The sequence below is a fragment of the Triturus cristatus genome, chromosome 3_2 (genome assembly GCF_964204655.1).
Source record: "Triturus cristatus chromosome 3_2, aTriCri1.1, whole genome shotgun sequence".
NCBI lineage: Eukaryota > Metazoa > Chordata > Amphibia > Caudata > Salamandridae > Triturus > Triturus cristatus.
This window is the reverse complement of record NC_140584.1, coordinates 133,352,157-133,376,815: the sequence shown is the minus strand read 5'-3', so window position 1 is coordinate 133,376,815 and position 24,659 is coordinate 133,352,157. Positions and strand designations below refer to the sequence as shown.

The 24,659-nt window shown below is 44.4% G+C and overlaps 1 protein-coding gene across 7 annotated transcripts in view; it reads right to left on the bottom strand.

The window, feature by feature from the left end:
- Nucleotides 1-24,659, bottom strand: part of NCAM1 (neural cell adhesion molecule 1) — a 723,973-nt gene that overhangs the window by 154,164 nt on the left and 545,150 nt on the right. For all 7 annotated transcript variants that reach the window (XM_085647346.1, XM_085647349.1, XM_085647344.1 and 4 more), the window contains one exon: nucleotides 6,929-7,060. In XM_085647346.1, coding sequence (XP_085503472.1) covers nucleotides 6,929-7,060 — 132 coding nt within the window. The remainder of the gene's footprint in view (nucleotides 1-6,928; nucleotides 7,061-24,659) is intronic.

Here is a 24,659-nt window from a genome sequence, read left to right as displayed (position 1 = left end):
CTTTTGTCTGTAAGGCTGTCCCCTAAGGAAATTATTTTAATACCATTTTACTTTAAGTGGAGGCTGAGCAAGGGTTTAATAATAAAAAAAATACCACATTCCACTCAATGCAATGTATAAACATGAAAAAGTAGACCTGCTGTCCATGATGGCGAGGGAAAGGGATATTCTGGGCACCAACAATAGATTGAATAAAAGCATGTGGTTCCTAGTACACATGTCTGTCAGCCAAGTGTAGTTCAGAGAAAAATGTGTTCATGTAAAAAATTAGCCTGACCTACTAGTTGAAGGATATGAGACGTCAACAAAAAGCTAGAATTACACTGTTACTGAAATATGGCATGGATTGCATGAATACTGATTTGAGAGTCAAGCAACATGACTTTTTATGACTCATAGAATCATCACAACAACAAAGTCAGAAATGAATTAAGTGGGTGCTTCATATTCTCCTTTTTCACATCATATTCGGTGCCATTTGTTGAATGAGAAATATCAAACACAAGCCAGCTCTTTCAAGCACAGTTGTGTAGAGACCAACTTTGATATCCTCAAGGGCAATGTTTAGAGTAGATTCAAGTACAGTCCTTTAAATCTTATGTCATAATGTTCATACAGTATACAAGTTAGCTTTTAGAGCAATACTGGTGTATTGATCTTGCAGAACTGAATTTCTCTTTGATGGTAGTGATGCTAACTACTAAAAGAGAGTAGAGGCATATTTTGTGAAACAATTGTTCGATATTGTAAAGCCAGTGATAATTTGAAAATATATATTTCAAAATGTACATCTGAGTTCTATTCTTTGCCAGTAAAGTCGGAATAAATGTCCCTGTCATTAAGTTATTGCACTGAAATACTAAAGTTGCTAACTATACTGCAAAGCCGAAGCTCCTTCTCGCCCTAACAAACCTGCCGAAGGAGGTATTGACAGGGGAATCTGGGCATATGAAACACATTAATGGAATTACTCCTTAAATCTGATATTTATGTCAAGAGCCTTTAAGCAATGTCAGTCACTATTTTCCTCCCAAGTGACATTTGTCCACAGCCTTTCCAACTTAAACCGGCTCTTATATTCAGTAAAACAAGATGTGCAAGATGGGGTCAATTTGTAAAACTCTAAAGTGAAAAGCCTCAATTTTAGATTATAGCAACAATTTCGATAATCTCAACTCCATTGCCTTGCGGCCCAGAAACTCTGTTGGAGTTATAAGCAAATTATTTAATATGGGTAAGAAAAAGCTGTTCTGAAACACACCTGGGCAAAGTAGACAACAGGTTGAAAAGAGAGTCACTTGGCCACTGGATTTCAGGCCCTATTTTAACAATTGTTGTGAAAGTACTGCCTCCTCAAACATGGGACCTCTGTAAGCGCCCTTACCAATATCTCAATGACTACGGATCCTCCTCATGTTTATGAATACGCCAATTAACCATAACTTTTGAATCTGCTAAAACAGCAAACTACAAACAAAAAGGAAGCACCAAAGTCAGTTCTATTTTATAGTTCAAATCTGTTTTTTCCTGTTTTCTATATTAAAAGAATGAACATTAAATTGGTAGAAACAAAATGCTTTGCAGTCAAGGAACTCATCCTTACAGGGCCCGGCCAAGCGAAGGCAATTGCCTGAATTAGAATAGCAGTCAGTTCTATTTTAACATCTTGCTATCTAATCCTGCCTCATTGTCTAGGATTAGATAGAACCTTCAGTTTTTACTTTATACTCAAAATCTACAATAACAAAGTGTCTACTGAAAGCTGTTTAGTTCCTAAGTGACACACCTTTTTAACGCAAGAGTCTTTGCTATCTAATACGCTTCATGCTCTGAGGATGATGAGTGTGGCATCTCCAGGCAAGGCAACACATTCCCAAACAGAATACTTTGGCAGAGCCAGTGAATATGACAACAAGTTAAATCAAAGAATAAAGAGACAGAGGGAAAGGAAACAAATAAAAGAAATGAAGGCACTTACGTGATGAAGATGAGCCTGCGTATCCCCATGGACGGACCACAGATGAAAAGAAAAGACAGAGACACACCAAAATAAAGAGATGTATGTGAGATGAAGCTAAATGACAGAGAAAGTCAGGCTGGAAACAGAGGCTGAACTACCACTTCATTTCTGGACAAGTTTCCTGCTTTCGTATCACATTGGGGTGATACACGTTTGTGCATGTGGCTCCTCTTCCCTTAACTACTGTGGTGTTTATGATATCATACTTTAAACACTAACTCCTCAAATTGTTCATTTGAAATTTATACTTCAAGCAATGACAAAATGCAAGAGAGAAAGTAAACCTTTTTTTGGGACACAAAAAATCAAAAAAATATTTAATGAAGCCTTAACACACTCAGATGTTGACTTTTTTTTATTTGGGACTCCAGTTGAAAATATTTCCAAGTTACAGTACCACAAACCTTCGCAAAACTCAAGTCTGTGTCTTTCTCTTCAATTTAGACTTCAATTTCTCCTAACCCTTCAATTCTATGTAGTGTTATAGAGGTACTAGTTCTGTTTTCCCTAAATTCAAATTGTTAAGCACTTCCTCCTCAGAGGTCGCTTTTGAAAACTGAACAGTAGCTTGCTGAGTATGCGTATAGTCACTGAGAGTGCATACACAAAGGAGTGCGTTTGTCTTCACAAAGGCATGTGCTTATGGCCGAATACACCGCCACTTAAGCCTGCCAGGAATTCAAAAATGGAGCCCTGGTAGGCGTAAATGGGACCGCTACTGCAGAGTTCTCCAGCACAAGCTGTGGTTAGCCTTTTAAATCTGTGAGCGCCCACAAACTTGTTTGCTTCTCAGCATTCACAAACTTTAGTCTGACCATTACCCACTGAGGAAATGGTCTGCGATTTAATGCAGCAAATGGCTTGAGCGACTGCTCTTTTAAGATGGAAAGAGGAACCCCCTCATCACGCTGGCAACATTCAAACCTGGGAGGAGATGTAGAACGGATTTTTGCATGAGGGAAAATATTTCCCTGTGGAGTGAAAGAAAAAAATGTGCAGTTGCACATTGGGCATTATTTTCTCAGTGCCTAAGTGTAGGCTAATTAGATTACGCACTGGGAAAATGAGAACCCAAGAAAAACGTCATATTATGTTCCCAGTAGTATGCTTAGAAACCTGCTCCTGGCACAGCTTTACTGGTATGCTACTTGGGACTGTTTATGAAACCCAAAAGGTAATATATCTGCACCGATCCATAGAAGTACTTTTACAGATATAGATTTATAGAATACAAGATCATAATTTATCCAACTGGAGTAACCATAACGTTGTTGGGTGATCTGCAGTAGGCACAAACACTGGTGCTCGCCTAACTCTTGAACTGAAAGCAACATCTACTGTACAATCCTCCCTGGTTGCCACTGAATGATCATCCAATCATGAATTTAGTTCCAAAGTGGTGTGATGTTTTAAATGGATTCCGACTAAGCCAAAACTCTGCAGTGAAGATTACCAAATATCTCCCAGTAAAACGCTAAGGAGTGCCTCCTAAGCCATACAAGGTTTTATAAACTCTTTGAAACAAGATCACTGTTTCTTCACAAAATCTGGCAGATTGGGGTATTCTACCACCCTCACCTAAAATTCCTAATGCCTCTAAAAAACCTAAACTTGTCAGGTGAATTCCTGGACCCTCTACAGACCAGCACCATGAGGCTATGAATCCCACGGAGAGTGAAATACTTTTCATTCTCAAACCACACATACGTTTTATCTGTGGAAGATCTAGACCTGGAGGAAATTTAATGGATATAAATGTTTCTATTCAGGCACTTCAATTGATATTGCAAATAAAATATATAAAAAATGCTTTGGCCAAGCTCAATATGTCACTACGTATTTTGAGGACTTTGGAGGTGCTGCTGCTTTAAGAGCAATTGCAATTTACACGAAAGGTGTTTATAAGCGAGGTCAATCTTCTTAATGGAGTTGTTCCAGATTATATAGTAATAGTAGATGTTACCATTGCACATGTGAAGAGGTAGAAATAGTTGAGCATAGAAAACAAAGGGGGTTAATTTAGAAAACTGAAAAGGGTGAAAAATCATGAAATGAGTGATAGTTCAGCCACAGAACACATAGTGAGATACATTGCCCAAAACTGATTGTAAGATTTGACACATACTGTAGATCATGCACTTATCAAAGAACTCAAAAACATGTATATCCCAGTAATTTTAGTGAAGTTGTTTAGACCCTAGAGTGCATTTCCTTTGCCAAATTTATTTATTCATGGTTTTTGTAACCTGGTAATTTAATGTCTTGCAGTTAAGTTGGGAGGGTGAGTCGGCGGGTGCCGGGTTAAGATACTGAGATCCAGGGTTGAGTTAAGGATTCCCTTGCAACTAACCTTTGTTCCAAATGCCTCGAAAGCTGCTGTGCATAGCTGAAGAGACGTCCTTTTTAGCAAAGGTTGTCAGCACAATGATACTGACAAAGTATATTCACTCAAATGTCAAAAATAAGCACTTCAAAATGATCACTAGGAGAAGTGTCCTTATTTTGACAGTATTCCATAATGTGGTATATGTTTCCTGTGGAAGGCAATTTATGATACATTTATTTTGATCATTTACATCACATGCGCTATGTTGCTCAGCCCACAAATATTGATATCGTTTGCATTACAGTTGAATTCACCATTAATTCTTGCATTTCACGGAATTCTGCTAATTCCGTGAGTTTTCATTTTATTAAAATCAACATAATATTTAACAGAATCATTGTATGCACACAAGATCTGTGTATGAAAATGTAAGGTTAGAATGTGAATGATCTTATGGCACACACAACCCTGAAACAAGAAGATCTTTCAAGAGAAGGAACACTTTGAGACTTTCAGACATTGTCCTTTAAAATGCATTTAAATATGAAAGGTTTCTTATGAATGGAAACCAGAGACAAGTTAAACCCCTCATCATTCTGGCAAACTTGAAAATGTTCAGCAGTCACATAGGATGTATTATAATCCACCTGCGCATGGCAGTCCTATCTTTTTGGATAAAGCGTCTGACAAAAGCAGACTTCAGCCAAAATGGTGGTGGTTAATATTTATGAAAAATGTGTTTAGGAATCACTTTAGCAACTGGACAAAGATGTACATTTGGAGAAGCATGAAGGACAATAAGGATGAAAAGTCAAAAAGAGTGGGTAAAATTGACCAAGTTAAGAAGCAAGCGGAATGTGGACATACAGTGACAGGTGCATGATGCTGGATGGAGTTGGGGTGAGAAATGTCAACAATTGTAGAGAAAAAACACTTGAGAAGCAAGATGAAGAGCTTCAGATGCACATCAGAAGGACACATGAAGTTGATATGAATGCACAGGAAGGAGAACTGTCCAAGTTTACAAACCTTAACTTTGATAACTATAGGAGGCAAACATGCATTTAGGGATGTATTTGCTAACAATAATAGCAGGTGCAGTCACTACAGAGACACAGGAAAGGGTCTGGTGAAATAGGGAAAGGCAAATGCAATCCTGCTCTGGAACAGTGGAGAAGGAAGGGGGCTGAAACTATAGTCGAACCACCCTGACCACAGTGGCTCACAAATCAGAAGAACAATAATCACCATGAGAAAAACCGGCTTAAAGATTTCACGTAAGCATGTATCTTTAAGGGGCATCATCACTCAGCAATCTAAGAATGGTTACTTGAACTGGTGACCACAATAACATATCCGGTAATATACACAATGTGCATAGAGATCGAAATAGCTTTTAACTCCTTTCAATTCAAGACCCACAACATGTGCCTTAGAACTGAAGCCTGGATTTTAAACTGGGTTTGAAAAGTGACGAGTGTTACGCAGCAAAGACTGCTGGTTGGCTTAGTGCGTGCAACAGGAGAGACGCAAGAAATGCGGATGCCAACGGGACTGCTTGTGAATTCTTTGACAGCATAGCAGAAGGGCAGAGAGATAAGGTTGTTAATTTGCAGACCATCTGAAAGTCTTTGAAAGAAGTGATGAAATGAGCAGAGTTGAAAGATATGGCGAGAAGTACATGATATGTTGCACCGCCATGGCTACAACAATGTGGTTTAAATGAAGCTAGGTGCAAAGGCTGCATTTTCAGGCAAAGAAAACCATAGGAATAGTCAACGCATCAACAGTGCGCGTACAGGATCTACATTCATTGGAGTTAACCTCTGCATATCCCTATCAGGGGACTACAGGGATGGTGACCAGCAGAATAATAAGAGTGATGAGGCTGCAGTAGTTTCCGACTACGGGGGTCATACCTCTGGAAGAAGCCCCATTTGGAGATAGTGCAAGGACAGAATACAGAAAGGGTGAGTATTTAAAACAGCATGCCCCATTAGGAAAGAGTACACAATACATATGAACTCTGAAAAACAGAGAAGGACAAAGAGACGGCTGAAGCCATGCATATCCTTAAGGGCAATAATCAATGCAGAGAAGGCAGCAATACCTGTAAGTGTGCCCAGAAATACCCAGAACATACACAAGGGAAGAAAAAAGTGTCAAAGCATGGCTAACACTAGAAATCGTAGTGAATCTGTATCAGTAGTGGGCACAGTCTGGCACACTTATTTGCCAACGTACATGAACATGGAGTGCTTGTGAAAATATTACACAATTTTTCTAATGCCCCCCCCCAAGTGTTTTGTAAAAGCTTATGTGTATATTTAACAAATACTCTTTGGTCAGATCAAGTGTGTCCCCCATAAGATAATAAACCATCCCTCATATGGCTTAAGACGTGAAAATGCCTTTGAAATGCAGTACAAACAATAAAATTGTTGTTAAAAATGTTTCAACTGAGCTGCAGGTAGTAAACCAGAATTACTCTCGGTCAACCAAACTTGGCGTGCCTTTACCACAGGTCACCCGAGCGATCACGGGTTGCATTTGTGGGTCCCAAGTATATGTACTTTACTTACGGACTGGTTCCGTTTTGAACTCCGATACTGGGCTGTACTCTCCCAGGCCTTTGCCGTTGATGGCGGACAGTCGCACTGCATAAACTGTCTCTGGTTTCAGGCCCACAATCGTGATTGCATTTTCAATGCTCGCTGTGGAAAAAAGTACATCATATTTTGTGACAATGCTATTGCAATCAAGTATTGAAAGTAAAATCAAAGCAGACTAGGAAGTACTACAATGCGAGGGCACCATAAGTCGCAATGGAGCAAGACAGAGAAATGGGTAGCAATTTTTACTTTCAGCACACTGCATATTATCAAAGGCACTGTGAAGCAAGGCACGCATTTCGCTTTAGTCATTTACTTGCAGTTTTTTGCAAAATAATGTTCTGAAAACATCTGTATATATGTATATAAAAACCAATTTTGATGAGCACAATCTTGAATTGGGGCGGGGGTTTGACTTATCTGTATCTACTCAAAACGAGCACTGTACGTAACATTTGTCTTTGACTTTGCCCACCCACTGCTAGTTGACAACGTTTAGAGATCTTGTTGCTATGAAAAGGATATTCTGCCATTAAAGGCATTTATCAAAGCATTTCAAAGGCAAAGGACTAGTCCCTTAGCCCCTTTGACTTTCTTTCTCCTATGTCAGATTAAGACTCACTATTTACATCAAACTCAGAGGGTTCATCCAGCTTTTCCCTTTCTTGTTTTTAGGTCAAACCTAGCAGGGCGCATGCTTTGCTCTGCGAGGCATTCCGTATCTAGGGTGCTTAGACCAGTGGTTCCCAAACTTTTGACTCCTGAGATCCCCCATTGTATCACCACTGGGCGCCAGGGACCCCCAAGCAATTTGTAGGATTTAAATTTCAAACATTAAAACAGTAATTCGAAAAAAATTAACACACGTGTGCACACAAAACAAATACTCTTATTACTAATGATTTTACGTGCATATTTACAAGCCCCTATAACCATGGGAACATCACTTTTTGAGGCGTTCCCGTGGCGATAGGGGCTTTGCCTTATTTACAAGGCAGCGTTAAGCCACTTAACGTGGCTTTACGCTGCCTTGTAAATAAGGCCCCCTTTCACCCAATGCTTAGCGTGAAAGGGGTGGGCAGTGGATGTTGCGGTGGGCGTTTCCCCTGCAACACCCATTGATTTTGACGCGGCCCCCTATTTACAAGAGCAGCGTAAATGGGAGGCAGCGCCAAAATTAAGACCTGGGAAAACCTGGTCTTAACTTGGCGAAACAAGGAGAAATGCTTCATTTCTCCTTGGATTGTTTATGTTCAGCAAGGTGACCCTTCCGGCACATCAACAATCTTTTTTTTTTTTAAAAAAAAGACATTTTGTAACTTCCATATGTGCTGCATTAAGCAGCACACATAGAAGTGACAAAACGACATTTCAAGATTTTTTATGTGCAGGAAGGGGGACCTTCCAGTACATAAACAATCTTCCCCTGTTAAGTGTAACGCCAGCGCAGGGGAAACGAAGGGCTGCACCATATTCTTGCAAATATGGTGCAACCCAGCGTTTCTGAAGTGGCAGAGTGTGTTGTTAAGCCAAGGAGGCTAACGACACTCTCCGCCACATCTGTTGTATTTTATATTGAAAGAATGTGCAAGAAAACGAAAAAAGTTATTGGGAAGGTTGGTGCTGCATCTCCGTGACTAACTTTTCAATGGTTGGTTTTGTTTCGCAGTACGAGGCTCCTGCTCCTGCCAGGGCCAGACTGGAAATCCAAAGCAGCCCTGGCAAATGATTTCAGACCAGTCCCCATACGGTGCACACCAAGTGCAGTGAGTGAGCCTGACCACTACAAAGGGGGCTTTGGGAGACTCTGCCCCCAAAACATTTAGGAAACAATGGTGCAGTCTACAACACATTTATCATTATATATTGAATTGTATTAGCTTTTAAAGAATAGTAAATGAAGACCTGACAATGCACTAGAATACGACAACCTTTCTGGGGGGCCATCAATGATTCCCCCACTATCACCCTCCAACAGTGCTTCTCATCTCCCCATAGCCCCTCTGTCACCTGCATTTCATTTTTTATAGCATCTCTCATACCATTGTAAGATGTCAGAGCACTTTACATCACACCCATAGAGACAGTGAATCATACGTGTAAATCAGTGTATAGAAAATGTTACACAAGGCAAAGGGGACTACAAGGTGTAGAATTCACATGTCATTCATACTGGTAGGCATTTTTAAAGAGTGCTTGGTCTGGATAAGCACAAACTCAGGATTCAGAACATAACACAGTGGTTAGCATTGACTTTAACAATAAAAATGTATTTCCACCCAAATAAACCTTTTTAGCAGCATCAGGATAATGAAAGACTGGGAAAAAACATAAGTCACTAACTTGTACCTTGCATTTTGCAAGCAGCTGTTTGATGACAGTTTATAGGTCACTGTGCTAGATTACGAATGTCACTTATGAACTGCACAGTAAAAAAATAATCTCTCTGACAAAAGCAGTAACCCACTGACCTATGCATATAAAATACTGTTTTTTAAAATGCATGGTACACGTTCTTTGCAGTAGGCATATTAACCCTCTGTGCTACATTAGATAAATCAAAGCTGCCACTGGACAAAACTCTCATCTCTCTCCAGCAGGGACATTAATCACTGGTGTTATCTTGACACTTTAATTGTTCTTTGATAACTGCTAATTAAACAAGATACTTTGCAGTGCTTTCAAAACTGCTGCCTGTGGACCCCCTGAGAATGTGTCAGGGACCCCTGGGGGTCCGCGGACCACAGTTTGGGAAACACTGGCTTAGACCATAGCCACTGCTTTCCATTTGTACTTCTGTGTGCCTTTATGAATTCCTTTTTTTTAATTGGCAAAACATTGCTCTTTGTCCCGCCTTTAGGTGTGCTTTTCACTTTGTGGCGACTGACCCTGTTACATGTCCTCTTACTCTTTGTTCTATTTATCTTTTGTTCTGCGCATTCTTTTATTCACTGAATTGGTCCAGTGCCATAAACGGTGAACACCCTAAATATCGATTCAGAAATATCGACTGCCCAGAATATCGAATTTAAAATATAGAGTGGACAGAATATCGAATTATCAAAAACATAGATAGGTCAGAATATCGAAATTGGGGTATGAAATATCGATTTCCATAATATAGAATTTAAAAATATAGAATTCCATAATATCGAATTTTAAAATATAGATTACCATAATATCGAATTTAAAAATATAGATATCTATAATATCCAATTTATTTTAGTGTTGTGTATGCTTGTATATTTGTTAAAGTTATGTATTTTTTTAGTAATGTATGTTTTATTTTTTTAAACTAATGAATGTTATGTAATTTAATTTTTGCGTAATTTAATTCCGTAGCGGGTTATGGGTTTATAGGGGAATAGGGTGGGAAGTAATTTAATTATCGTTAATTAAATATTAATTATATTGATATGTTTTGATAATTAATTGATTGATAATTAATTATTAATTGGTAATTACTTTTTATTAATTGGTAATTAATTCATATTAATTGATTAATTGATAATTATGTTAATTGTATTTTTTATTATTAGGAGTGGGTTGTGGGTTTGTAGTGGAATTGGGTGGGAAGTAATTTAATTGTAATAAAGTAAAAAAATATTTTTTATTTATGTGTATTGATAATAAATTGATAATTTATTATTAATTGGTAATTAATTTGCATTAATGGGTAAATAATTTGTATGAATTGCTAATTAATTTTTATTAATTCCTAAATAATTTTTATTAATTGATTAATTGATAATAATGTTAATTGTATTTTTTATTATTGGGAGAGGGTTGTGGGTTTATAGGGAAATTGGGTGGGAAGTAAATTAATTGTAATAAAGTAAATATAATTTTTTTTATTTATGTGTATTGATAATTGACAATTAATGTGAAAAGCCTTCTTAGAACTGGGGATGCCACTGGAACTGCTAGCCATGTTAGTTAAGCTGCATGATTCCAATTACGCTCAGGTTCGATGGGGTACACATGGAGAGGTAACAGATACATTTCCGGTGTTAAAGGGCGTGCGTCAAGGTTGCGTTCTCGCTCCTACCCTGTTTTCCCTATTAATTGACCGGGTAGTGCAATACTATTCTACATGTCCCACTGATGCGCCAACTCTGGGGGGCTTGAAATTCCCCCTACTCATGTTCACGGACGATACCTTGATTTTATCCAAGACTCAATCCGGGTTACAGGTGGCTCTGTCCCGTTTTGAGGAGTTCTGCCGCGATCATGAGTTGGCGGTCAATGTGGACAAGACAAAATTCATAGTTCTCCACAAATTTAAAGCTACTAAGGGCAAAGTTCATATGAATGGTGTTGCTTTAGAGCAGACTGAAGTGTTCACCTACCTGGGGATAACGTTAAACAAGAAGTTGAATTGGAAGCCACAGATCGATATCCTTGCCCTGAAGCACGTGCAGTTGGCTGGGGCACTCCTAAAAGAACACAGGCTATCACACACCAAACCTATAGCCCCTGCCATCAAAATTTATAACACTAAAGTTGTAAGCTCCATTTTAAATGGCGCGGAGCTGCGGGGTCACGAGGACATCAGACCCATGGTTACCGCCCAAAATAAATTTATGAGGGCGTTAACGGGTCTGCCACAATCTACTCCATTGGTGCCCTTATTTTAGGATCTGGGATGTCATCACATTGAGGATCTAGTTCATGTTAGGCCTATAGCCCTCTGGAGAAGGCTATGGGCCACCCCCGAGCACTTACTATATGCTAAAGCCCTTCTAGATTTCAGGGGGGCGGGGACCCTAAGTAAGATCAGATGGCTCCAGTATATAAAAGAAACCTTAATAGAAATGGGGATGGGTAATTTGTGGGAGAATCCAGAATCAACCCCCTTCTCCTCAAAAAAAGAGCTTAAGGTTCTCTATATGGATCTGGTGAAGATGAAGCGCTTTTCTTCCATCAAAGGACCTGCCCTGTCCAGGGACTTTTTATTGATAAAGCACGAGCTTGGGTTTGAACCCTATTGGGATCTTATTTTAAAACCAATGGACAGGAAGCTCTATCACCAGTTCAGGGCAGGTTCATTGCCAATTAGAGCGTTTACCAGTAGATGGCACAAGCCCACAACAGAATTGTGTCCCTCGTGTTTGGTCCAGTCAGAATCCATCCCCCATATACTATTTGTTTGCCCGGCCTATCGATCACCAAGGAGGAAATGGCTCAAACCTATCTGTGCTAATCTTGGCACAAGAGCCACCATTGAGGCCTTGAGAATTCTACAGACAAGTACCCAGGAATCCATTGTTATTGCTATTGCAAAATTCTTGAGTTGGATATGGGTGATTCGGGCTAACAAACTTAAGGCACACTGACTTCACTTGCTTAAAAATGTCTGTGGGATGTGGGGTAGTTTGATTCTGATATATTTTCTTTTGTATAAAGGGGTAGATGCTGAATGGTTTACCCTATTTTATATCCTGCATCTTTCTACAACAATTATTTGTAACATAAGACTAATATTAATCATGGTTTAATACTTATTTTAATTGTATCATTGTGTCTGCTACATCAATGCTACTTTGCTACAACTCAATCATTTTAACTAAAGAATTCTTCTTTTAACTGCTAAATTTTAATAGATGCAATGTCTTTTATGGTTTTATAATCGAAATAAAGACTTAATGAATGATAATTAATTATTAATTGGTAATTAATTTGTATGAATTGGTAATAAATTTGTATGATTTGCTAATTAATTTTGATTAATTGCTAAATAATTTTTATTAATTGATGAATTGATAATAATGATAATTGTCTTTTTTATTATTGGGAGTGGGTTGTGGGTTTATAGGGGAATTGGGTGAGAAGTAAATTAATTGTAATAAAGTAAATATTAATTTTTATTTATATGTATTGATAATTAATTGATAATTAATTATTAATTGGTAATTAATTTTTCTTAATTGGCAATTAGTTTTTTTCAATGGTAATTAATTGTTATTAATTGGTAATTATTTTTAATTACATTTTTATTGGTATTGATAATTAATGTAATCTTATTTTAAAATTAAATCATTACTTTCCCTACTTTTGCACTCTCAGGAGTGGGAATAGTATTTTTTACCCTCCCGCTATCCAACTCTTTCCCTACTGTTGCACTCACTGGAGTGGGAATAGCAATTTTTACCCTCCTGCTATCCAACGCTTTCCCTACTGTTACACTCTTTGGAGTGGGAATAGTAATTTTTACCACTAGACTATCCAGCGTTTTCCCTACTGTTGCATTCACTGGAGTGGGAATAGTAATTTTTACCCCTACGCTATCCAACGCTTTCCCTACTGTTGCACTCACTGGAGTGGGAATGGTAATTTTTCCCTTCCCGCTATCCATCGCTTTCCCTACTGTTGCACTCTTTGGAGTGGGAATAGTGATTTTTACCCCTACGCTATCCAACGTTTTCCCTACTGTTGCACTCACTGGAGTGGGAATATTAATTTTTACCCCTACGCTATCCAACGCTTTCCCTGCTGTTGCACTCATTGGAGTGGGAATAGTAATTTTTCTCTTCCTGCTATCCAATGCTTTCTGTACTGTGGCAAATCTCAAAGGGACGCAACAATGTGAGCACCCATGAGAGAAAAAAACAATGCTAACTGTAACAGGGGGGCCAGCGGAGAACCCCACTTGGCAAGGTCTTCGCAGAACGGGGAGGCTGGGTGGGCGTTAAGGAATCTGAGGCTAGACAACGTCTCTACCAGATACATCGTTACCCAAGGTAAGTAACTCGTACATTTGATAGAGACATCTAGCCGCAGATTCCTTAACTTAGAATAGATACCACAGCCACACCCCAAAGGGGAGGTGGGTCTGCGACAGAACAACAGAAAACGCCAAGAATCCGATCCGGCAACAGAGTGACAGATAAAGGGGGGGAGGCTGTGGCGGAACAGCCAGACAGAAACCCAAGCAGCTCAGAAGAGTAGAAATAACGAGATGGTAGATATCCTAAAAATGCCAGTATGGCGCTACACCATACACGTATAAAAAATTACAGGTAGAACGGCATGAGCCATATACCAGAGCAAAGAAGAGAGAGAGAGAGGAAGAAGGACCACTCTCCGCTTAATGGCGCACGATGAGGACACCGACCCAAGCTCGAAAAGAACCTGAAGAGATGCAACCAGAACCTAAAAGATTAGCCCATAGAAGCCAGACTGAAGGAGCCGGTGCCAAGAGCCCAAAGGCAAGAGCTAGAACCTGAGCAATGCGTTTGGAATAGCCGGCGGGACAAGAAACATGCCAATTGTACACCCAATCCCAAAAAGGGGAAATAGGGGCTTACACAAGAAGCATAAGAGTGCCCGACCGGGCAGTATGAAGCCAAAGTGAGAAACAACCCACAATATAGACTTGCAGGCAGTAGCATATCCGAAGGATGTGGCCAAAAACACCAAGGTAACGAATCGTGGAAAGAGCCTCAGAATCCTCGACCAAACACTCCAGAAAAGACACATACAGTGTTGAACACCAAAAAGGGAGCATTTGTCAAATTGGGAAATCATCCCAGGAAGTGCAAGCAAGGAGGAACCTATGTGCAGCTTGCAACAACCCAGAAAAGCTCCCCCACACATGGAGATATCGGTCCTTACCTCGCAGCCTCGAAAAGAGGTGGCGACGTAGGAAGAGGAATACCAAGGCAACCAGCACGCATATATAAATGTATAAACATATAAATATGTAGAGACAGAACAAGCCAGGAGCACGACCACGTCCATACCGGAGCACACCTAGTACAGTAAGGGCAGGTAGGAGCCGCTGCTGAAGAGGAGATCAAGAAACCTCCCAAGGAGCTGGAACAGGCAACAGGCAGGATGACCATGGCGTAAGAAGATGGCACAAGAGAAAAACATAGAACACCGTACAACGGACCACCAATCGACGCATGGAGCCCACAGGATCTCCAGGCCCAGGTGAGATAACCAGAGCTATATAATAGCATACAAGTACCCCACATGGAGAATGCATACCCCAAACAACGGGGAAAACCTCTTAGGGCAGTAAGCCAAAATAAAAGAGCGCAGTAACGAACTGAACCCGTGAACATGAGTTCCGAGCCGTATTACATTACCGAGCTGGGCCACCGGCTCAATACCACAGTCAGAGGACTAGACACAGCAATCTGTGGAACATGGCCACAGCAGGTAGCTCAAAGCAAAATGCATCCAAGGGATGCCAATAAAAGGGTAATCACCCTTGACCACAGACAAAGAAGACGTAAGGCTCACCGCCTATGTTAAACAGAGAGCGCATCTAAAGGATGCGAAATGAAAATGTACCACCACGGAAGATAGGCCTAAGAAGACCTAAGTGGGAGGGCGAAAGCCCGCAAGGAGCCGGTGAACCGCCGACTCGGCATGAGCATCAAACAGCAAAACACCATCAAAGGGTAAGTCAACCAGTCGCTCCCGGATATTTTCAGGGCAGACACTATCGGGCAACGAAGCGTGACGCCTTAAGGCAACAGAGCCCGCCATAGCTCGGCCCAAAGAATCCGTAGTATATAAGGCTGAGCAGATTGTGTATTCGGCAAGGTTGCGGCCATCCCAGAGGAGGCGAAGGAGATCAACCCGAGCACCTTCAGAGGTGGCAGAAAGCAAAGACTGTGCAGAGTCCCACAGGGCAGAGGTAGCCCGCGCCTAAAACACATTGTATTTAAGGACCGTAGGGCCGCACTAGTGGAAGCAAAGATGTTCCTGCCCCATGACTCAAGCCATCTGGACTCCCGAGAGGGAGGAAGCGTTAGAAGGGGCAGGGAGGGAAAAGCAGTCTGCAACACAAACCCCTGCACATCAGGGTGCACAAAAAGACAAACAGGATCATGCAGAGCTGGACGGTGGCGGTGCAAAACTGAACGAGCCACCGGGTCACCTGAAGCAGGCCGGACCCAGGTACCTAAAAGGGTATCATAATGGGAAGCCTCAAAGGGCAGAAGCGGCTCCACATTCCCGGACCTCTGATGAAGGACCTCAAGCAAGGGGTCCACAGACAAGGGCGCAAAAGGGGGTTGCATGTTTAAAATGCGGGTGGCCAATGAGACCACCCTCAAAAAAGCCGCACCAGCCTCGGTAGCCCTCCACGGAGGGGACAACAACTTGTCAGTAGGGGAGGGTTGTAAGCTGACCCTCTCAAGACACTGAGGGTGCGACCAATGTCCCAAGGAAGGGAGTCCCATTGAAGTACAAGTTACTTACCTTCGGTAACGATATATCTGGTAGAGATGATTCTAGCCGCAGACTCCTTAACGTAGAATTATCCCCAGGCGTGAGACTGGACCCGGAAAACTTTCTTGCCCAGCATCTCTGCGCACCGGGGGGCGGCACCACACGACTCCGCCCGCCGTCCTCATCGGGCGTGACGTCAGCGAGGCCACATAAGCCCCACCCCGGCGCGCTGACGTCAGTTTGTTTCGGAGAACTTTTCCGCACACACAACGCAAAGCCATCACAACACAACTGAGAATAGCATGGGAACAGTGTGCAAAAAAACCAGAGAAACAAAGAGAGGCAAACAAAAGGTGAGAATCACCACCAGGGGGCACCAAGGCACCAGAAGGTGACAACAGCAGGCCAGAGCAGGAAAGTGCAGAGCACCACTGTGTGGAACAACAGTGCAAGCCAAGGGCCATGCACCAGGTTGCAGTAAAGCACCAGAAGGCCAGAGCAGCGAAGCCAAAGGAAGAAAAGAGCAAAACACCACTCCATGGAACCACCTTGCAAGCCAAGGAAGGAGCAGGCGGAGCCGTCAAGGCAAGCTTTCGGCACCGCCCCGGCGCTGACTCCACCTCATCCATGACAGGCTCAGACTCCGGCGAAAGGAGCGGAGGCGGAGCCGAGCCTCCGGCGCCGGTACGGCGCCTACCCCGGCTCCGGACAGGCGACCGACTGCCCGGGAGCCCGGAGTGTGCTCAAGGCAGGGCTATGAGCACCGGCAACCACCTGCGGCACCAGAGGGAGCCCAGTGGGGCTATGCGGCACGGCGGAGGCGCCGTGGGTCAAAGAGGGGGACACAGGTGGGCCGCGCCCTAACGACTCCACATGGACCGTAGAGGGGGACCCAACCGGGCCACGCCCTAACGGCACCACATCTCCGACGACCCTGGGGGGCAGAGGCTTAATCGGCGCCGGGGCAAACCTGCCGACGAGTCCGTCGGAGATCCCACAAGAAGCGGAGGCCCCAAGGACACCCCAGAAATGGGAGAGGGCCCAAGGAAGGCCTGCAGAGCTGCGGCATATGCCTCCATTTGGGCCCGAGTTGCCCCCATACCCGGCAAGGGCGGCTAGAGAGGGGGGGCTGTCGGGAGCGCACGTCCGGAATTGTCCAGGGAACCAGTGCCCCTGATAACAGAAGAAGGGGAGGTCGAAGACCTCAGCGACAAGCGCCTCAACTTACCAAGTGGCGAACGACGACCCCGGAGGCTGAACGGCGGCGTGACCGGAGAGTAGAGGAACCTGCCGTTGAAGAAGAAGCCGGGGGACGAGACAACTCCGACCTGGTCAGCCATGCCGAGAGAAGCTTCAAGACGGCGCTCTCACCTTGGCTTCGGCTTCAGGTGTTGGCACGCTTCGCAGTCCGTGGAGTTATGGTGCTCACCCAGACACCACATACAAATAAGATGCGGGTCCGTCGCGGACATCTGTCGCGAACAGGAATTACAAGTTTTAAAGCCCGAAGGCATCGCACATGTTCATGACGCGAAGCGTCGACAAGGCCTGAAAACAGGAACCGCTCACTCTGGATCCGCGTTGCACGCGGAAAAGAAGGAAAACTGACGTCAGCATGCCGGGAGGGACTTATATGACCTTGCTGACGTCACGTACGTGGACGACGTCAGGGCGGGGTCGTGTGGCGCCGTACCCCGGTGCGCTGAGGTGCTGCTGCAAAGTTGTTTCTGGATCCAGTCTGAGGCCTGGAGATATTCTAAGTTAAGGAATCTGAGGCTAGATAACTCTATCAGATCTAGAGTTACAGGTAAACTACTAATTACTTCTCCAGCACTGGATCTTTCATAGCTTCAGATCCTTGAATTAGGATAGCAGGAAGTATACCAAATATCCAATAAATGGGAAACACCTTCACTGAAACACATTGCGTAGGATTGGTTAGTGCATTGAAGAGTCAGCTGCCTGTATTTAAGTCCAAGCTTTAGCGCTTGGTGAATGAGTCCGCTCTTCATTGTAGCTGCATGGAAGAAGCACATCTGCACACAGTGCAACTGTTGCAGGCATGCTTCTGTTGGAATGCACCATCACCCTATCTTTAAGGGGATGCTTAGCTTTCTTATGGCAAAAAATATGCATGCCGGTCAGTAGACAATGTCCTCCTTATGCCGGCTTAGCCTAAAGAGAGAGAGAGTTGGATGTTCTTATATCCTTAGTTTTGTCCATGTAAAATCTGAAGCACCGGCAAACATTTATTAAATGTAGTGTTCTCTCAACCAATCTGGCTTTTGATTGGGATTTGCAAACCAAATCTTTTAGATGTTCTTTCTAAAACAGCTAGAAAATATCCTATGCCATCCGGCAGTGAGTCTTCTGGTTATGGAGCAGCTGGTGGGGAAATAGGTGCTAAATAACCATTCTATTCTGAACCACAATCTTGGTCCTACTGTACTTCACCTATTTCATATTGGTCCTTCGCGTAGGTGTCATCTTTCTCTGTAGTGATCCGGGTCTTGAAGGTGGAGTATGGGCTTGTTGTGAATTCGGACTTGGAAGCAATGGCAAAGCATGTGGTGCTCAAGGAGGAGGAGGACATGTCTATAGAGCTGGCAGGTGTAGTGGCAAAGATAGTTGCTTTTGTGTATTTGTTGGAAATATGGTTCAAATTTCTCAAAGAATTGAATAAGTCTTTTGTTGCCTGCCAGAGGATTCTCAGCCTAAGGTGGAAATATACATTCACCCTCGATATACTCCTCTCTATCCTCTTGATACTTAACAAGAAGGTTTGCAGGGCGATAGGCATGTCCACAGGGCTCGTCATCGTCAGATGTCCAGTAGAGGATTTGGCGTCAGTGATGACACCATGCTTGTTTTCATATGTTTGGACAGCAACCACACATTTTTTCTGTAATCAATGTGATCTTGTGGATTTAGTTGATGGTTTCGTCATTGGTCCCTTTACCAGCATTTCCTCTATCGATATAATACAGAAGAGATTGGTAACAGAGTTGTCTGACCTTCACAGCAGTCACTGTCAATGATTAGGGTGCTGCAATCTGATAGGTTGGTCCTGTCAGCGCCGGAATCAGCATCGGCTGACGTGGCTCCGACTCCATGTCGTTGGAAATCAGAATAGCGCTGGCACTGATGGTGCCAGGAGCATTGGCATAGGGACCAGCATCGGGGAAAGTCACAGTGGTACTACAGGTGCCGGTCTGGCTCAATCTCCGGATCCATGGGGAAACCACTGGCACCAGGGCTGGAGCCGCGGAACCCGATGGGCCCCCCCAACCCTGAGGGGCCCGAAGGCTCATTGGAAGGGTCAGCCTGCTCAAAAATGAGGTGCGTGACTTCATAGAAGTCCTTAATTTGAGCAGTGGTCGCTCTAGCTCCCAGAAAATGGGGGAGCGCAGAGTCGGCCCAGGCTCAGGTTCCACAGAACTTTGAACTCCGAGATCCATCCGTAGTGTTGGCTGACGGACGGGGAGAAATAAAAGAATGCTTCAGCTTCTTGTGTTTTTGTGCCTCTTACCTGAGTGCCTGATGATCCTGAGTGAGACAAAGAGGACTTGGGACTCTTGGAACGGTGCCAGGACCTTCCTCTCAACCGGGACCGTGATCTCCGAGGAGTCGGGGATGACGCTGACTGCCAAGTCTTTAGCAGCTGTAAGGACCGCTCCCTCAAAGCCTTCGGTGCCATGGCCTGGAAATCTGAGTATGACTTGGAGTCGTGGTCATGCTCCAAGCACACCACAGGCGGACTACATAGGGGTCAGTCACCAACATGGCACTGATGACAGGCACTGCATGACTTGAACACCGAAGTCTTCTTATACCTAGAGGATATTCCTACACACAAAAAAAGGGGTCGACAAAAGGTCGCAAAATCCTGTCAAAAAGTGGCAGAGGGTAGCCCTCTTCACAGATTACCACTTGATTGGTGTGGAAAGAAAAGAACTGATGTCAGCGCACCAACGGCCTATATAGGTGAAGCAGACGTCACTTCCGGTGCGGACGATGTCGATGACATCATGCATAGCCAACTGACACCACCTACTGGCGCACAGGGGTATTGATAAAAAGAAAAATCTGTATCTGGTCTGACGCCTGGGGAATTCAAAGGTAAGGAATCTGTGGCTAGATGTCTCTATCAAATGAAAAATCTTCCAGGTCCAATCCAATAGATAGGATCATGTAACAGATGGGTCTACACTTAGCACTTTTCACCTTAAGTGAAATCATTGTCAGATGAAACTGTTAAAAACTGGTAAAGCAGGCGATAATTATCCTGCCTCAGGTGCTGTTACTATCCCTAGATAGCTCTGTGTGCTGTTTTACGGTGTACAAATACTTTAGAATCCTGCTCCCCGGGGTGTGTGCAAGACTGGGCACACAACGGTGTACTGGGCCTTGTTTCATGCCTAGGCCTCCGGGGTGCTGGGTTTCCCACTGGTGCTCCCGCGGCCTGTGGGATCAGCTGCTCGTCCCGAATCCTGCTAAGCCCTGGACAGACTAGTGGCGTCTCCCACTGTTGGAGGGGGACTGCCGGGCATTTGCTGAGTAGGAGGTTGCAAGGAGGAGGCCTGCGCTGGATCCACGCTCTGGTTGTTTCGACCGGCCTTGCTAATGGCTGCTGCTGTCTTGGATTAGTATTGAGGGGCTGAGATGACACGTTGTTTGAGGATGGTTGAGGGGACCGGCGAGACGGATGCCATCATGTCGTCAGCCAGGGTTGCGCCTGTGGCTGCCATGTGTACACAGATGGAGGAGCGGGTGCCATGCCTCCAAGTGTGACTTCCCTTGGGAAGTGCCCTGAGGCTGCTAGCTTTCTTGGCTCTCCTGGTGTGATGGGGCTTGGCAGTAGCACGGCGAGGTCGTGACTCCTAAGCCGCCTCTCAGTCACTGGAACACTGGCGTGCAGTGGCATGTAATTGCATGTGGCCCGTGTAGTTGTTTGACCCCGAGGGTTGCCTCTACATTTCCAGGCCTCTTGTCATACCTAGGGCTGCCCGGTGTGCAATCAGAGCGGCTCCTGGCTGCTGCTGCCTAATTGGCGGTTTTGGGTGCTGTTGCGGCCTCCCTGCCCTGGGGCCACAGTGCAGTTAGAATCAGAACTACAAAAGGGTAGAGCTCCCATGCTGGTTGGTGGCACTCTGGGGCCTCCTGTGCTGATACCGGAGAAGGGAAATTCCCATGACAGTGGTGGACTTTGCTGAGTGGTAGGGGCCCCACACCTCATGGATTCTGGGGGCTGTTGGAGCTCTTTGTTGGACAGAGAAATAGCTTCTACCTAAGAGAGGCAATATCGCTGGATCAAGCCTGTCTCAGAAACGGGCTCACCGGCCCCTCTGAGTCGTGCCTTGTGGTCGGCCCGGGGATCCGGGCTAGGGGTACTGCTGAGGCCCTATGTTTTTCCCCATGAGGAGAAATAAGCAGTCCAGGCACCCGAAGAGGAACACACTGGCAGGGGTGGGGGGGGGCAAGATAGAGAGCTCAAAGGCAGAGTTGTTGGCAGCCATTCAGGGTCCTAGAGTGGCCCTAGAAAACAAGATTGAAACAGTGGTCCTTGAGGTCAGCTTGCTGTGCACAGACCTTGAAAACGTGTCTGACAAGGTCCGAGTGGCTAAGGGCTCTATAGTGGAGCCCCACGCTGAGGTGGCTACTTTACGGAAACAGGTTACAGTGGTCAAGTCCAGCGTGGGTGCCCTAGAGCTGCGGATGGAGGATGCAGAGGGAAGGTCACTGCGTAACAACGTGCACCTCCTGGGGTTCCCAGAGCGGGCGGAGGGGAGTGCCGGCGAACTCTTTGTTGAAAGATGGATCCGTGATACCCACTCAAGCCCAGTGGAGTAGAGACTGTATTCTCCGCATGGCTAGAGATACTGATACTGATACTGCCAGGTACGAGAACGCAAAGATCTCCATTCACCCCGGCTACACCAATAAATCGCAGTAAGCCCCAAAAAAGTTCAATGATGTCAAGGCCAATCTTACATCAATGAGTCTCCACTATATGTTACAGTATCCTGCTAGACTGAGGGTTTTGTCAGGAGGCAAGCCTCATTTCTTTGACAATCCATATGATGTGTGGCAGTGGTTGGAGGTTTGGGATAAAGTGTCCAGAGAGAGAACAAGCTCCTGGAGACCTGGGACTCAGGAGTCTGCTGGGCCTGGCGGACCCATCCAGAGGACTGGAACAGAGAGTGTGCTTGAGAGCAGACAGTCCCATGGGAGATGTAGCGCTCCCAGGGTTGTCCTCCAGGACAATGGCACCATGGCACTGGCTTCCATGGATCAACGATCGGAGCAGGGGGGCTCCGAGTCTCCTATGGGGCATCTGCAGGGGCAGGACAATCCTCTGATCCGAATTAAATATTCCAAGTTCACGCTTCTATGTTTTCACATTGTCTGCCCTGGGGGCATTTTTGCTGCTGACAGAGGCAACAACTGGGAGATCATTGGTTGGGGGAACGATGTTCTGGTTTGATATAACATTCTGAGTGTGCACCTGAGATGGCCGTCATCTACTTGGGGTCTTGGGATGCCTCTCCACGCTTAGTGGTAGGCACTGGTTCGGGATTCTGTGTTTAGGCTCTGGGTCCTCACAGCAGGAAATGTATTGGATTTGCAGTATGGCAAGTTTTTAATATACTGTTTATCCGGGGTGGGGGAAGTTGGGTCAGCTTCTTTGCTCCCACTGTTTGGGGTGTTTATTTTTTGTTCCAGTGCCAGGAGGTATACAGTACATACCACCCCCTTACTGGTGGAACATTCAGCATGGTCCAGTGAGGAAACTGGCGGATGGCGTTGCAGATAGGGATATACGAACCTTATGGTTGATCAGATAGATAGTGTCACATGGAATGTCAGAGGGCTCTGAGATTATTCCAAGCGCAATAAGGTCCACTTGATCCCTAGGCGACACAAAGTGCAAATAGCTGATCTTAAGGAGATGCACCTCGTGGGAGTGTAAATGCAGAAATTGGGTAGGAAATGGATTGATCAGCTGTTCTCTGCCTCCTATTCCTCATACAACAGGGGGTTGCTCATTTGGGTGTCACCTTTAGACATACTTATTGCAAATCTCATGTGGAGGGGCACTACTTGTTGCTGTAGGCCACTCTGAATGGCAAGGATATTACTATACTAAACTTATATACCCCTAATATCTATTCTGGCCTCCAGGACCTGTTGGAGGGTAGTGTGGGATCACCCATATTCTGGGCTGTGATTTTAATTGCATTTTGGATGGTGAGATGGATTGCTTCCCATCTGGGAGGGAGGGGTTTAAAACCTCTAATGGTGGGCTCCCTCCAGGCACTGATGCGTAAATTCGGGTTGCTGGATGGCTGGTGGGTGCTGCACCCAGTGGGGTATGAGTACACCTTCCACTCTCTGACACAATACCTATAGTCATCTAGACTGCTTTTTGATGGGAGGGGTTGGTCGTTCACTGTTAAGCACAGTGGCATTTTGGGCGGTTCCTCTCGGATCATGCCTCTGTGTTGTTAGCCCTGGCTTGGGGAGACACGCTTTGTTGGTTAGAAGCTGGCGGATGTCCCCTGATCTCTTAAAAGACCCAGTTTGTCTGGAGGCATTGAAAACATCTTTGGAGAGCTATCTGGAGGTGAACTGGGGGCCCATGGACACTAGAGCTGTTAAATAGGAGGCGCTTAAGGTGGTAGTAAGAGGAGAGTGTATAGGTACGGTCTGCGGGGTGTGTAGCAGACTAGACGCCGATCTGGGGTGCCACAGGGCTCGACCCTTAGCTCTACGTTGTTCAATCTGTATGTCTCCGCCTTGGCCAAAATCATCAGGCAATGTGGTTTCTCAGTGATTTTGTACGCTGATGACACCCAACTTGTGGTGTCAGTCTCCAGCAATATTGAAGAGACAGCAGATCGTTTCAATCTTTGTATGCATCAGGTACAGTAGTGGATGAGCCTGAATTCTTTGAAACTGAACAACGGAAAGACTGAGGTCCTCTTATTTGTCTCAGACACTTCCTTTTGGACACCTAGATGGTGGTCGGCCAGCCTGGGAGACACTCCAATTCCGATAAATAAGGCTAAAAATTTAGGCATTATCTTGGACGATAAATTGACCTTTAAAAATCAGATTAGCTCCCTCACTTCCTCAATCTATTTAATTATGAAGATGATTAGAAAAATCCGCCTCTTCATTTCATCGCAGTCAGTAAAAATCTTGGTGACAGCACTGGCATTGTCCAAATTGGACTATGGAAATGAGTTGTATGAAGGGATCCAAAAGCAGCACCTTCAAAAGCTGCAACGGCTTCAAAATGCAGCGGCCAGGTTGCTACTGGATATCCTGAAATGCCAGCCGGTCTCGCACAGTTTCAAGACCCTGCATTGGCTCCCGGTGGATAAGAGAATCATATTTAAATCCCAATGTTTAGCCTTCAAGGCTCTCCATGGTCGGGGACCTGACTTTTTGAAAAAGCAACTGAAATGGTATATACCAACTAGAAATCTGAGGTCGGCTCACTGCAAACTCA